General features: G+C 46.7%; 1 protein-coding gene across 2 annotated transcripts in view; it reads left to right on the top strand.

Moving 5' to 3' along the window:
* Nucleotides 1-14,544, top strand: part of gmds (GDP-mannose 4,6-dehydratase) — a 199,860-nt gene that overhangs the window by 149,381 nt on the left and 35,935 nt on the right. For both annotated transcript variants that reach the window (XM_041840206.1, XM_041840205.1), the window contains 2 exons: nt 4,923-5,041; nt 8,834-8,930. In XM_041840206.1, coding sequence (XP_041696140.1) covers nt 4,923-5,041; nt 8,834-8,930 — 216 coding nt within the window. The remainder of the gene's footprint in view (nt 1-4,922; nt 5,042-8,833; nt 8,931-14,544) is intronic.

Below are 14,544 nucleotides of genomic sequence, written 5' to 3'. Positions count from 1 at the left end.
AGACAGGGGAGAAAGGAGACAGAGGAGACGGGGAGAACGGAGACAGGAGGAGAAAGGAGACATAGGAGACAGGGGGAGAAAGGAGAAATGAGACATAGGAGACAGGGGGAGAAAGGAGCCAGAGGAGACGGGTAGAAAGAAGTCAGGGGGAGAACGAGACAGGGGGAGAAAGGAGAAAGGAGACATAGGAGACAGAGGAGACGGGGAGAAAGGATACAGGGGGAGAACGGAGACAGAGGAGAAAAGAGGCAGAGGAGACGAGGAGAAAGGAGACAGGGGGAGAACGGAGACAGGGGAGACGAGGAGAAAGGAGACGGGGAGAAAGGAGACGGGGAGAAAAGAGGCAGAGGAGAAATGAGACAGGTGGAGAACGGAGACGGGGGAGAAAGGAGACGAGGAGAAAGGAGACAGAGGGAGAACGGAGACAGAGGAGATGGGAGGAATGGAGACGGGTAGAAAAGAGGCAGAGGAAACGAGGAGAACGGAGACAGGTGGAGAAAGGAGAACGGAGGGAGAAGGAGAAAGGAGCCAGAGGAGACGGGGAGAACAGAGATGGGGAGAACGGAGATGAGGAGAAAGGAGACGGGGAGAAAGGAGACAGGGGGAGAAAGGAGACAGGGGGAGAAAGGAGACAGGACGGAGAAAGGAGACGGGGAGAAACGAGACAGGACGGAGAAAGGAGACGGGGAGAAAGGAGACAGGGGGAGAAAGGAGACAGGGGGAGAAAGGAGACAGGGGGGAAAGGAGACAGGGGGGAAAGGAGACAGGGGGGAAAGGAGACAGGGGGGAAAGGAGACAGGGGGAGAAAGGAGACGGGGAGGAAGGAGACGGGGAGGAAGGAGACAGGGTGAGAACGGAGATAGAGGGAGAACGGAGAAAGGTGGAGAAAGAAGGAGACGGGGAGAAAGGAGACAGGGAGGAGAAAGGGGGAGACAGGAGACAGGGGGAGACAGGAGACAGGGGGAGAAAGGAGACGGGGAGAAAGGAGACAGGGAGAACGGAGACAGGGGGAGAAAGGAGAAAGAAGACGGGGAGAACGGAGACAGGGGAGACGAGGAGAAAGGAGACGGGGGAACGGAGATAGAGGAGACGAGGAGAAAGGAGATAGAGGGAGAACGGAGTCAGAGGGAGAACGGAGTCAGAGGGAGAACGGAGTCAGAGGAGACGGGGAGAAAGGAGACGGGGAGAAAGGAGACAGAGGAGACGGGGAGAAAGGAGTCAGAGGGAGGACAGAGACAGAGGAGACGAGGAGAAAGGAGACATAGGAGACGGGAAGAAAGGAAACAGAGGGAGAACGGAGACGGGGAGAACGGAGACGGGGAGAATGGAGACAGTGGGAGAACGGAGACAGAGGAGACGGGGAGAAAGGAGACAGGGGGAGAACGGAGACAGTGGAGACGAGGAGAAAGGAGACGGGGAGAATGGAGACGGGGAGAATGGAGACGGGGAGAATGGAGACGGGGAGAATGGAGACGGGGAGAATGGAGACGGGGAGAACGGGAGAACGGAGACAGGGGGAGAACGGAGACGGGGGACAACGGGGAGAAAGGAGACGGGGAGAAAGGAGACGGGGAGAAAGGAGACGGGGAGAAAGGAGACGGGGAGAAAGGAGACGGGGAGAAAGGAGACGGGGAGAAAGGAGACGGGGAGAAAGGAGACGGGGAGAAAGGAGACGGGGAGAAAGGAGACGGGGAGAAAGGAGACAGAGGAAGAAAGGAGTCAGAGGGAGAAAGGAGTCTGAGGAGACATGGGGAGAAAGGAGATAGAGGGAGAAAGAAGACAGGGAGAGAAAGTAGACTAGGGGACAGAGGAGACAAGGAGTGAAAGGAGACGGGGTGACAGGGGAGACAGGAGGAGTGTAAGTAGTTAGAGGTCAGTGTTCGGTCGGTATTCATAAAGATTTGGGGTGTAGGGGTAGGGTTCAGGGAGTTCCTGGGGTGTAGGTTTGGCTAGAGCTGGAGTGGGTGTGAGGGGTTTGGTGTGTATCCATGTAGGTGGATGTTGGAGGTTTGGCCAGGCCATGGCTGGGGTGGATGTAGGGTCAGGGAGTTAGTGTGCATCTATACTGTGTAGATGGGTGTGTGGAGGGGTGGAGGTTTGGCCAGAGCTAGGGTGGGTGTTGAGGGGAGGAGGTGGAGAGGTAGAGGTGAAGGTCAGGGACTGGTCAAGTCATGTGCACAGGAAAGAGAACTCTCAGTGTGAACCTCACAGCAGTTTATCAGCCAGCTAATGATGCACATCAACCCTGAGAGAGAGGGGGTGGGGACAGAGGGAGATGGAGAGGGAGGGAGGGAGAGATAGACGCAGGCAGGCGTTCACGTTAGCATATTTATTACTTATCCTGGTAAAAAATGAGTGAATGAGTGTACAGCACATCACTCAACTCCTGTAGTAAACATTTTCTCTGGCCGAGAGAGAAACAGAGCTTCTTTCCCAAAGTACATCATTACAGACACACACATAATCATCACACACATTCAATTCACTCTGTTCCACATTTATCAATAGAGCCCAGAGGGGAAGGAACAGTACTGTGACTTAGCGGTTTAATTTGGTTTCAAAATAAGCAGCTAGTCAAATGATCAAAATACTATTACTGCATTGATGTCACTGTTTGATACTTTAGTCTTTCCTGTGATAATAATGACTTCTAGCCACATGAGGATGGAGATTTCTGGTCATTTGGCCGTCTTGGCCACCATCCTTATTCCTTCAAATGTGGCAGGCTTAGTCAGGAACTCACTTCCTGTTGCTGATGATATTCCCAATCAAACAAGGGTCTGAGTCATTCAACACTGAAATCAATTAATCATATTGTGCATTACACACATACACACACACTCAGTTAATGGAAGAACAGAGGGATTGAACAGAAGCATACCCTGATTAAGCCAACCCTGATGTGTAGATTCACTCAGAGATACCCAGCTTTGATCGGTTAACCAGTCTGTCAATCATACACAGATATTCTCTGATTGGCTGGTCTCTAGTGTGGGAGTCTGGGAAGGCCATTAGGGGTCACAGGGTTGAGAGGTCAGGAGTTAGGCTCAGGGGAGCCATCAGCCCAGGAGTCAGGTGACCCCAAACGTGCCCCAGACACAGCCGTCTCCGAACCCCAGGGGAATTATGGGTAATGAACATTCCATCATCACTGCTGAGGAGGGTAGTGTTAACACTCGACCTCCCACCTCCCTACACACACACACACACACACGCATGCACACACCTCACATGGGGCCTCTATGACACAGAGAGAGAGAGATACACAGAGAGACAGAGAAGACTACTGGGAAACAGCAATGGTTTATTGAGACTGAGCATCTAATAAGAGACAGAGAAGGTCTACTCTCTTCTCCAGGTGTGTGTGCGATGGCCTGCGTGTGCGTGAGTGCATGCGTGGCGGTCTGTTATCTCATTCTGGTAGTGATTTATACACTGTGTGAGTATTCGAGCAGAGGGAGAAGAGATCAAATGTGTGGAGCGAGACTGCCAACTGCTGCTGTGTCCAACTGCACCGCATTAAACGTGCTGATGGGCTTATTACACACACACTCCCACACATACACACACACATACACATATACACACACACAGTCAGCTACAGCCTATAAAGCATGCTGATGTGCTCTTCAGAGAGCTGTGTTGAGAGGAGAAACAGAGAGAAGCAGGAGTGTTAGTCAGCTAAGTAGGAACCGGGACACACACACATCTACCTACAGTACCTAGTCTACCGTCTGGAATTCAGCTCTAAGCATCAGGAATCAGAGGAATCTCACTGAATTTCTGAAGTGTGTGTGTGTCTGTGTGTGTTTCTCCCTGGTGAGGTGGTGTAATCAGGGTGGACGTGTTAGGGGTCAACTGATCTGACCTCTTGGCTCACGTTCACCATAAATATTATGGAATCATCATCTGTAGACACCCTCTCTGACTGCCTCCCAAATGGCACCCTGTTTTCTCTAGTGCACTACTACCCATAGGCCCTGGTCCAAAATAGTTCACTATAAAGGGAATAGGGTGCCATTTGGGATGCACCCTCTGACTGTTTAATATAGTGCAGCTCAGACCCAGAACAATCAGCTTTCAGCTGGGGGATATAGACTAATAATAATACTACTATAGTCTGGTCTGCTCTGCTCTGTATGGACCAGACCAGGGCTTGGTCTGCTCTGAACACAAAAACAAGTAAAGATGGTTGATGTTTTTGTCACTGTAGAGCAACAACATCACAGAAAGTAGGTCTCTCTATTCTGTCTGTTTGAAAGTGAACATTATATGGGAGTGTGTGTGTGTGTGTGTGTGTGTGTGTGTGAATATTTTAAAAAATACTATGCAAGCGGTGTGCGTGTGTGTAAGAAAATTAGAATACTGTGAGTTTGTGTGTGTGTGTTTGAATGATAAAATACTATGCGAGAGTGTGTGTGCCAGCCCAAAGGGCCTCTGGGAGCACTCTCTCCTCCTTTCCCACGGTATGTGTCCCATGAGCCTTTGCAGTGACGTCAGGACAGAGGTATGGGCGGTGCGGACGCCCCTCTCTGAGGTCACAGGTTCACTTCCTGTCTGTCAGATACAGGAACATGTTGGTTCTACTCCAATCTGTGTGACCAATCACGTCACTCTCTGTTTGTCTCTGATCTAGCAGTGATTTGTTTAACCTCTCCCCTTCTCTCTCTCCATCTCTCTCGCTCTCCATCTCTCTCTCATCTCGCTCTCCCTTCCCTATCTCTTTCTTTCTCTCCCTTCCCTATCTCTCTCTCTTTCTCTCCCTTCCCTATCTCTCTCTTTCTCTCCCTTCCCTATCTCTCTCTCTCTCTCTCACTCGCTCTCTTGCTCTCTCTCTCTCTCTTCTCTCCCCATCTTTCACTCTCTTTCTTGCTCCTTCTCTCTCTCTTCTCTCTCTTCTCTCTCTTCTCTCTCTCTCTCAGGCTATGTGGCTGATGCTTCAGCAGGAGGAGCCAGAGGACCTTGTCATAGCAACAGGGGAGGTCCATAGTGTCAGGGAGTTTGTGGAGAAGTCCTTCAAACATGTGGGCAAGACCATTGTGTGAGTATACGCACACACACACATGCATGCACACACACAACACACACAGAGATGTACATAGTCAGACGTACACACCTGTGAATTTAATATGTGTGTATACATTCACACCATCTTGTGGTACAGGCAGATCATTCAGACAGAGATGTTGTGGTACTGGCAGATCATTCAGACAGAGATGTTGTGGTACAGGCAGATAATTCGGACAGAGATGTTGTGGTACTGGCAGATCATTCAGACAGAGATGTTGTGGTACAGGCAGATCATTCAGACAGAGATGTTGTGGTACAGGCAGATCATTCAGACAGAGATGTTGTGGTACTGGCAGATCATTCAGACAGAGATGTTGTGGTACAGGCAGATCATTCAGACAGAGATGTTGTGGTACAGGCAGATCATTCGGACAGAGATGTTGTGGTACTGGCAGATCATTCGGACAGAGATGTTGTGGTACAGGCAGATCATTCGGACAGAGATGTTGTGGTACAGGCAGATCATTCAGATAGAGATGTTGTGGTACAGGCAGATCATTCGGACAGAGATGTTGTGGTACTGGCAGATCATTCGGACAGAGATGTTGTGGTACAGGCAGATCATTCGGACAGAGATGTTGTGGTACAGGCAGATCATTCGGACAGAGATGTTGTGGTACAGGCAGATCATTCAGATAGAGATGTTGTGGTACAGGCAGATCATTCAGACAGAGATGTTGTGGTACAGGCAGATCATTCAGACAGAGATGTTGTGGTACAGGCAGATCATTCGGACAGGGATGTTGTGGTACTGGCAGATCATTCGGACAGAGATGTTGTGGTACAGGCAGATCATTCAGACAGAGATGTTGTGGTACAGGCAGATCATTCGGACAGAGATGTTGTGGTACAGGCAGATCATTCAGATAGAGATATTGTGGTACAGGCAGATCATTCGGACAGAGATGTTGTGGTACTGGCAGATCATTCAGACAGAGATGTGGTGGTACAGGCAGATCATTCAGACAGAGATGTGGTGGTACAGGCAGTTAATTCAGACAGAGATGTGTGTGACATGTTTTGTCTGCTACAGACCTTACAGCAACAACCTACACACTGAAAGGAAGGAGGGAAGAAGAGGGAGAGATAAAAAGAAAAGAGTGATAGAGGGGGACGAAGAGGTAGACCCCCGGACAGCTGTGGTTTGAGAGTTGCCGCTGTTACTCAAATTGCTGATGAACATCTCCCTTTCTCTCTCACTCTCTCTTTCTCTCCCTCATTCCTCTCTCTCTTTCTCTCCCTCATTCCTCTCTCTTTCTCTCCCTCATTCCTCTCTCTTTCTCTCCCTCATTCCTCCCCCTCTCTCTCAATCTCTCTTTCTCTCCCTCATTCCTCCCCCTCTCTCTCAATCTCTGTTTCTCTCCCTCATTCCTCCCCCTCTCTCTCAATCTCTCTTTCTTTCCCTATTTCTCTCCCTCATTCCTCCTCTCTCTCTCTCTTTCTTTCCCTCTTTCTCTCCTTCCATTACTCCTCTCTCTCTCTCTCTCTCTCTCTTTCTTTCCCTCTTTCTCTCCTTCCATTACTCCTCTCTCTCTCTTTCTTTCCCTCTTTCTCTCCTTCCATTCTCCTCTCTCTCTCTCTCTCTCTCTCTCTCTCTCTCTCTCTCTCTCTCTCTCTCTCTCTCTCTCTCTCTCTCTCTCTCTCTCTCTCTTTTTTCCCTCTTTCTCTCCTTCCATTACTCCTCTCTCTCTCTCTCTCTCTCTCTCTCTCTCTCTCTCTCTCTCTCTCTCTCTCTCTCTCTCTCTCTCTTTTTCTTTCCCTCTTTCTCTCCTTCCATTACTCCTCTCTCTCTCTCTTTCTTTCCCTCTCTCTCCTTCCATTACTCCTCTCTCTCTCTCTCTCTCTCTCTCTCTCTTTCTTTCCCTCTTTCTCTCCTTCCATTACTCCTCTCTCTCTCTCTCGCTCTCTCTTTCTTTCCCTCTTTCTCTCCTTCCATTACTCCTCTCTCTCTCTCTCTCTCTCTCTCTCTCTCTTTCTTTCCCTCTTTCTCTCCTTCCATTACTTCTCTCTCTCTCTCTCTCTCTCTTTCCCTCTTTCTCTCCTTCCATTACTCCTCTCTCTCTCTCTCTTTCTTTCCCTCTTTCTCTCCTTCCATTACTCCTCTCTCTCTCTCTCTCTCTCTCTCTCTCTCTCTCTCTCTCTCTCTCTCTCTCTCTCTCTCTCTCTCTCTCTCTTTCTTTCCCTCTTTCTCTCCTTCCATTACTCCTCTCTCTCTCTCTTTCTTTCCCTCTTTCTCTCCTTCCATTACTCCTCTCTCTCTCTCTTTCTTTCCCTCTTTCTCTCCTTCCATTACTCCTCTCTCTCTCTCTCTTTTTCCATCTTTCTCTCCTTCCATTACTCCTCTCTCTCTCTCTCTTTCTTTCCCTCTCTCTCCTTCATTACTCCCCTCTCTCTCTCTCTCTCTCTCTCTCTCTCTCTCTCTCTCTCTCTCTCTCTCTCTCTCTCTCTCTCTCTCTCTCTCTCTCTCTCTCTCTCTCTCTCTCTCTCTCTCTCTCTCTCTCTCTCTCTCTCTCTCTCTCTCTCTCTCTCTCTCTCTCTCTCTCTCTCTCTCTCTCTCTTTCTTTCCCTCTTTCTCTCCTTCCATTACTTCTCTCTCTCTCTCTCTCTCTCTTTCTTTCCCTCTTTCTCTCTTTCTTTCCCTCTTTCTCTCCTTCCATTACTCCTCTCTCTCTCTCTCTCTTTCTTTCCCTCTTTCTCTCCTTCCATTACTCCTCTCTCTCTCTTTCTTTCCCTCTTTCTCTCCTTCCATTACTCCTCTCTCTCTCTTTCTTTCCCTCTTTCTCTCCTTCCATTACTCCTCTCTCTCTCTCTATCTCTCTCTTTCTTTCCCTCTTTCTCTCCTTCCATTACTCCTCTCTCTCTCTTTCTTTCCCTCTTTCTTTCCTTCCATTACTCATCTCTCTCTCTCTCTCTCTCTTTCTTTCCCTCTTTCTCTCCTTCCATTACTCCTCTCTCTCTCTCTCTCTCTCTTTCTTTCCCTCTTTCTCTCCTTCCATTACTCCTCTCTCTCTCTCTCTCTCTCTTTCTTTCCCTCTTTCTCTCCTTCCATTACTCCTCTCTCTCTCTCTCTCTTTCTTTCCCTCTTTCTCTCCTTCCATTACTCCTCTCTCTCTCTCTCTTTCTTTCCCTCTTTCTCTCCTTCCATTACTTCTCTCTCTCTCTCTCTCTCTCTCTCTCTCTCTCTCTCTCTCTCTCTCTCTCTCTCTCTCTCTCTCTCTCTTTCTTTCCCTCTTTCTCTCCTTCCATTACTCCTCTCTCTCTCTCTATCTCTCTCTTTCTTTCCCTCTTTCTCTCCTTCCATTAACTCTCTCTCTCTCTCTCTCTCTCTCTCTCTCTCTCTCTCTCTCCTTCCATTATCTCTCTCTCTCTCTCTCTCTCTCTCCTTCCATTATCTCTCTCTCTCTCTCTCCTTCCATTATCTCTCTCTCTCTCTCCTTCCATTATCTCTCTCTCTCTCTCCTTCCATTATCTCTCTCTCTCTCTCCTTCCATTATCTCTCTCTCTCTCCTTCCATTATCTCTCTCTCTCTCCTTCCATTATCTCTCTCTCTCCTTCCATTATCTCTCTCTCTCTCTCTCTCTCTCTCCTTCATTATCTCTCTCTCTCTCTCTCTCTCTCTCTCTCTCTCTCTCTCTCTCTCTTTCCATTATCTCTCTCTCTCTCTCTCTCTCTCTCTTTCCATTATCTCTCTCTCTCTCTCTCTCTCTCTCTCTCTCTCTCTCTCTCTCTCTCTCTCTCTCTCTCTCTCTCTCTCTCTCTCTAGGTGGGAGGGGAAGGATGAGAACGAGGTTGGTCGTTGCCAGGAGACAGGGGTGATACATGTGAAGGTGGACTCCAAGTACTACCGTCCTACTGAAGTGGTGAGTCGTGTGTGTGTTATAGATGTTGGGGGAGGGTGAAGTTCTAACGCACCAACCTGGGCTGTCAGCTGTCTGATGGGGTGTGTGAGTTTTTCTTTCAGTCCATCTGTGGGTCTTTTGTGATTACAATGAGTGTTACAGACAGAGAAATGCGGAGAGGGAGCAGGACAGTGCCCCTTCATCCCCCTTGGCGTTTTTCCTATTTTGTTGCATTACAACCTGTAATTTAAATTGATTTTTATTTGGATTTCATGTAATGGACATACACAAAATAGTCCAAATTGGTGAAGTGAAATGAAAAAAATAACGGAAAACCCCCTTTGCTATGAAGCCCCTAAATTACCAATTACCTTCAGAAGTCACATAATTAGTTAAATAAAGTCCACCTGTGTGCAATCTAAGTTTCACATGATCTGTCACCTGATCTCAGTATATATACACCTGTTCTGAAAGGCCCACCAAGCAAGCGGCACGATGAAGACCAAGGAGCTCTCCAAACAGGTCAGGGACAAAGTTGTGAAGAAGTACAGATCAGGGTTAGGTTATAAAAAAATATCAGAAACTTTGAACATCCCACGGAGCACCATTAAATACATTATTAAATGTTTTTAAGAATATGGCACCACAACAAACCTGCCAAGAGAGGGCCGCCCACCAAAACTCACGGACCAGGCAAGGAGGGCATTAATCAGAGAGGCAACAAAGAGACCAAAGATAACCCTGAAGGAGCTGCAAAGCTCTACAGCGGAGATTAGAGTATTTTTCCATAAGACCACTTTAAGCTGTACACTCTACAGAGCTGGGCTTTACGGAAGAGTGGCCAGAAAAAAGCCATTGCTTAAAGAAAATAATAAGCAAACACGTTTGGTGTTCACCAAAAGGCATGTGGGAGACTCCCCAAACATATGGAAGAAGGTACTCTGGTCAGATGAGACTAAAAGTGAGCTTTTTGGCCATCAAGGAAAACGCTATGTCTGGCGCAAACCCAACACCTTTAATCACCCCGAGAACACCATCCCCACAGTGAAGCATGGTGGTGGCAGCTTCATGCTGTGGGGATGTTTTTCATCGGCAAGGACTGGGAAACTAGTCAGAATTGAAGGAAGGATGGATGTTGCTAAATACAGGGGAATTCTTGAGGGAAACCTGTTCCAGATTTGAGACTGGGACGGAGGTTCACCCTCCAGCAGGACAATGACCCTAAGCATACTGCTAAAGCAAGTATGACATCTGTAGGTCCAGCTCCCCCTCTCTCTCATTGTGTTGCTTATTAACAGCTGGAAATAGCTGGTCAGCCTATCTTAAGGTAATGCATATCCTGTCAATTGGTGCTGAAAGAGAAGTCAAATTTAGGCATGCAACACTCTGCGGTTGTGGTCTGAGTACATGTGTACTGTTTGTGGCAGGTCTTTCTGTGTTGAGTGAAGAACCATCTCAGAGAGAGAGAGAGAGAGAGAGAGAGAGAGAGAGAGAGAGAGAGAGAGAGAGAGAGAGAGAGAGAGAGAGAGAGAGAGAGAGAGAGAGAGAGAGAGAGAGAGAGAGAGAGAGAGAGAGAGAGAGAGAGAGAGAGAGAGAGAGAGAGAGAGAGAGAGAGAGAGAGAGAGAGAGAGAGAGAGAGAGAGAGAGAGAGAGAGAGAGAGAGAGAGAGAGAGAGAGAGAGAGAGAGAGAGAGAGAGAGAGAGAGAGAGAGAGAGAGAGAGAGAGAGAGAGAGAGAGAGAGAGAATCCCTCTGTCATCACTGTGGGGGGTTCCCCTGAGGGGTGCAGCATTTCCCCAGGGTGTTTGGGACAGGATTAGGGTCGTGTTTTAACTCCAGGACCCTCTGAGCTATGAGATAGCCGTGGAGGATTAGGACCCAGCTGAGTGATGCTGCAGGATTATAGAGTAATCACTGGTGACTGATGGATGGGATGGACTTCCACACACACCTGGGGATGGAGTACTCTGTCTGGGGAGAGAAAGTAGAAACCAGAGGGAACCACTGTCTGTCCTCTCTCTTATAGACTTGCGATGAAATAGGAGCAGGATGTTTTGTTAGTTATGGTTGTAAAACAGACTGGTTGAACTGGGTAGAGAAAGTATACACTTGGACACATGATCACAGAGATCCAGGGGGGTGAAGAGAGGGGGATTGTACAGTTTGAGGATTCTTGACTATTTGCACTCTTACTCTCTTGCTCTCCTTGTCTCTGTGAGTGTCTCTCTCTCTCTCCACTCAGTCACTCCAGGTGAAGGCAGGCAAGTTATGAGTCTTTAAAGAGAAAGAGGAGAGAATGAGGAGCATTTAACCTCTGACCCCTGAGACAGGAAGTGTGTGTGACACTGCTCCTATGGCTTAGCATTGTTCCCCTGCTCAACTGGAGGTACCTGTCATCGTGTGTGTGTGTGTGTGTGTGTGTGTGTGTGAGAGAGAGGTTTCAAGAGTCAGGATACAATACTCAGTCAAACAAGAATATGATTGAAAAAGTGTCTCTTTAGGTGAATACCTTGTACAGTTCATCTATAGTATGGTTGTTTGCATAATAGCCAAATGACTAGCACAGCTAAATTATTCACACCTCTTGACTTTTTCCACATTTTGTTGTGTTACAGCCTGAATTTAAAATGGATTAAATTGAGATTTTGTGTCACTGGCCCACACACAATTCCCCATAATGTCAAAGTGGAATAATGTTTTTAGACATTTTTACCAATTAATTAAAAATAAAAAGTTGAAATGCCTTCAGTCAATAAGGATTCAACCCCTTTGTTATAGCAAGCCTAAATAAGTTCAGGAGTAAAAAATATCCTTAACAAGTCACAGAATAAGTTGTGCAATAATAGTGTTTAAGATTATTTTTGAATGACTACCTCATCTCTATACCCCACACATACAATTATCTGTAAGGTCGCTCAGTCGAGCAGTGAATTTCAAACACAGATTCAGCCATAAAGACCAGGTAGGTTTCCAATGCCTCGCAAAGACGGGCACCTATTGGTAGATGGGTAAAAAATAAAAATAAAGCAGACATTGAATATCCCTTTGAGCATGGAGAAGTTATTAATTACAATTTGGATGGTGTATCAATACACCCAGTCACTACAAAGCTACAGGCGTCCTTCCTAACTCAGTTGCCGGAGAGGAAGGAAACCGTTCAGGGATTTCACCATGAGGCCAATGGTGACTTTAAAACAGTTACAGAGTTTAATGGCTGTGACAGGAGAAAACTGAGGATGGATCAACAACATTGTAGTTACTCCACAATACTAACCTAAATGACAGAGTGAAAAGAAGGAAGCCTGTACAGAATAAAAGTATATCAAAACATGCATCCTGTTTGCAATAAGGCACTGAAGTAAAACTGCAAAAAATGTGGCCAAGAAATTAACTTTATGTCCTGAATACAAAGCGGTATATTTGGGGCAAATCCAACACATCACTGAGTACCACTCTCCATATTTTCAAGCATGATGGTGGCAGCGTCATGTTATGGGTATGCCTGTCATTGGCAAGGACTAGGTATTGTTTTGGGATAAAAATAAACGGAATTAAACTGGAGTTGCAAGACGACATTGAATGTTCCTGAGTGGCCTAGTTACAGTTTTGACATAAATCAGCTTGAAAATCAATGGCAAGACTTGAAAATGGCTGTCTAGCAATGATCAACAACCAACTTGACAGAGCTTGAAGAATAATGTGCAAGTATTGTGCAATCCAGGTGTGCAAAGCTCTTAGAGACTTACCCAGAAAGACTCACAGCTGTAATCGCTGCCAAAGGTGATTCTAACATGTATTGACTCAGAGGTGAGAATACTTATGTAAATGAGATTTCTGTATTTCATTTTCAATAAATTTGCTACAAATTCTAAAAACATGTTTTCACTTTGTCATTATGGGGTATTGTGTGTAGATGGGTGAGAAAAAAATGTTTTTAATCCATTTGGATTATTCCGGCTGTAACACAACAAAATCTGGAATAAGTCAAAGGGTATGAATACTTTCTGAAGGTACTGTATGTACTGTCTGTATGTGAGTGTGTCTGTAACGTGTATATACTATATGTGTGTCCCCAGGCTGTGTGTTAATGTGTGTGTAATTCGTCATTAACCCTGTCAGTGTGTGTGTCTGACATGAGCTCATAATTCATCTCTCCAGCCCCTTAGGGCGGAGGAGGGGGGATGGAGGACAGGCTGGGGTGAGAGAGATAGGGGGGAGTATGCACAGAGGGAGGGAGCAGGCTGGGGGAGGGGAGGGGGTTGTGCAGGTGTGTTCTGGTCTGGTCTGGTGGGTGTTGTCGAGGGTGACTGATACGTGTACTGTAGAGAGAATGCTGGCCCATGTTGACTCCAATGCTTTCCACAGTTGTGTCAAGTTGACTGGATGTCGATTGGGTGGTGGGACATTATTGATACACACAGGAAACTGTTGAGCGTGAAAAATCCAGCAGCATTGCAGCTCTTGACACAAACTGGTGCGCCTGGCACCTACTACCATACCCCATTCAAAGGAACTTACATTTTTTGTCTTGCCCATTCACCTTCTGAATGGCACACATACACAATCCATGTCTCAATTGTCTCAAGGCTTAAAAATCCTTCTTTAACCTGTCTCCTCCCCTTCACTGATTGAAGTGGATTTACATTTTAGTCATTTAGCAGATTTAAAAAGTGACATCATTAAGGCATCAAAGCTTTCACCTGGATTCACCTGGTCAGTCTGTCATGGAAAGAGCAGGTGTTCCTAATGTTTTGTACACTCAGTGTATGTGTGAAATTGAAGGTGGTGTGGTTAGTTAGAGAGTATAGCCTAGTCCTTGATATTTGCTGATAGGTCAATGTAAAACCATAAAGTGGTTAGGTGGTTATAAGTCACTCTGTGTGGGATAATAGAGAGTTTCTTTGTTTGGCTGTACATGCTAGTTGAGTCTCAGCCAAACTGCCTGAACCATAAACTGAGCCTACCTGCTGCTATCTGTTAACCTTTAATTCAGGTGATGGAGCTGTCATTCACTCTGGGCTTTGGCCGTCCCAGTACAAGTCACTGCTAGTCCCAGTGGTTTGTTCAGGTTGAGCTCAGACACTCGTTAGTGTACAGGACAGTGTTCAGGTTGAGCTCAGACACTCGTTAGTGTACAGGACAGTGTTCAGGTTGAGCTCAGACACTCGTTAGTGTACAGGACAGTGTTCAGGTTGAGCTCAGACACTCGTTAGTGTACAGGACAGTGTTCAGGTTGAGCTCAGACAAACACTCGTTAGTGTTCAGGTGGGGTTTATTTTTGTGTTCATCACCTAATGGTTTACGTTTGATATTCCCGGTTGTAAGGGAGATGGTATTTAAGTGGTATGCGCTTTTTATTTATGTTGGATGTGATTCTTAATGAGAAATGTGATAAGGCTAACCTCTGATGGATGGAGAAAGAATTGGAGGTTAGGGAAAGAAAGTCACAGGTGATGAGGTTCTCAGTTATTTGTCTCCGCAGAAATAGAGATAAGAGAAGGGTTAGGGTTCATTGGAATACTGTGAACATTGTGTCTGTATGAGTGTATCGAAAATAGTTTGTCTTTGTGTGTGTGTTTGCGTGCACGTGTGTGTAAATGCATCATATTTCCAGGTTCACATGTCGCTGTGGGGCAT

This window comes from Coregonus clupeaformis, chromosome 20 (assembly GCF_020615455.1).
Source record: "Coregonus clupeaformis isolate EN_2021a chromosome 20, ASM2061545v1, whole genome shotgun sequence".
NCBI lineage: Eukaryota > Metazoa > Chordata > Actinopteri > Salmoniformes > Salmonidae > Coregonus > Coregonus clupeaformis.
The sequence above is the reverse complement of the archived record's forward strand: the minus strand, read 5'-3'. Positions and strand labels throughout refer to the sequence as shown.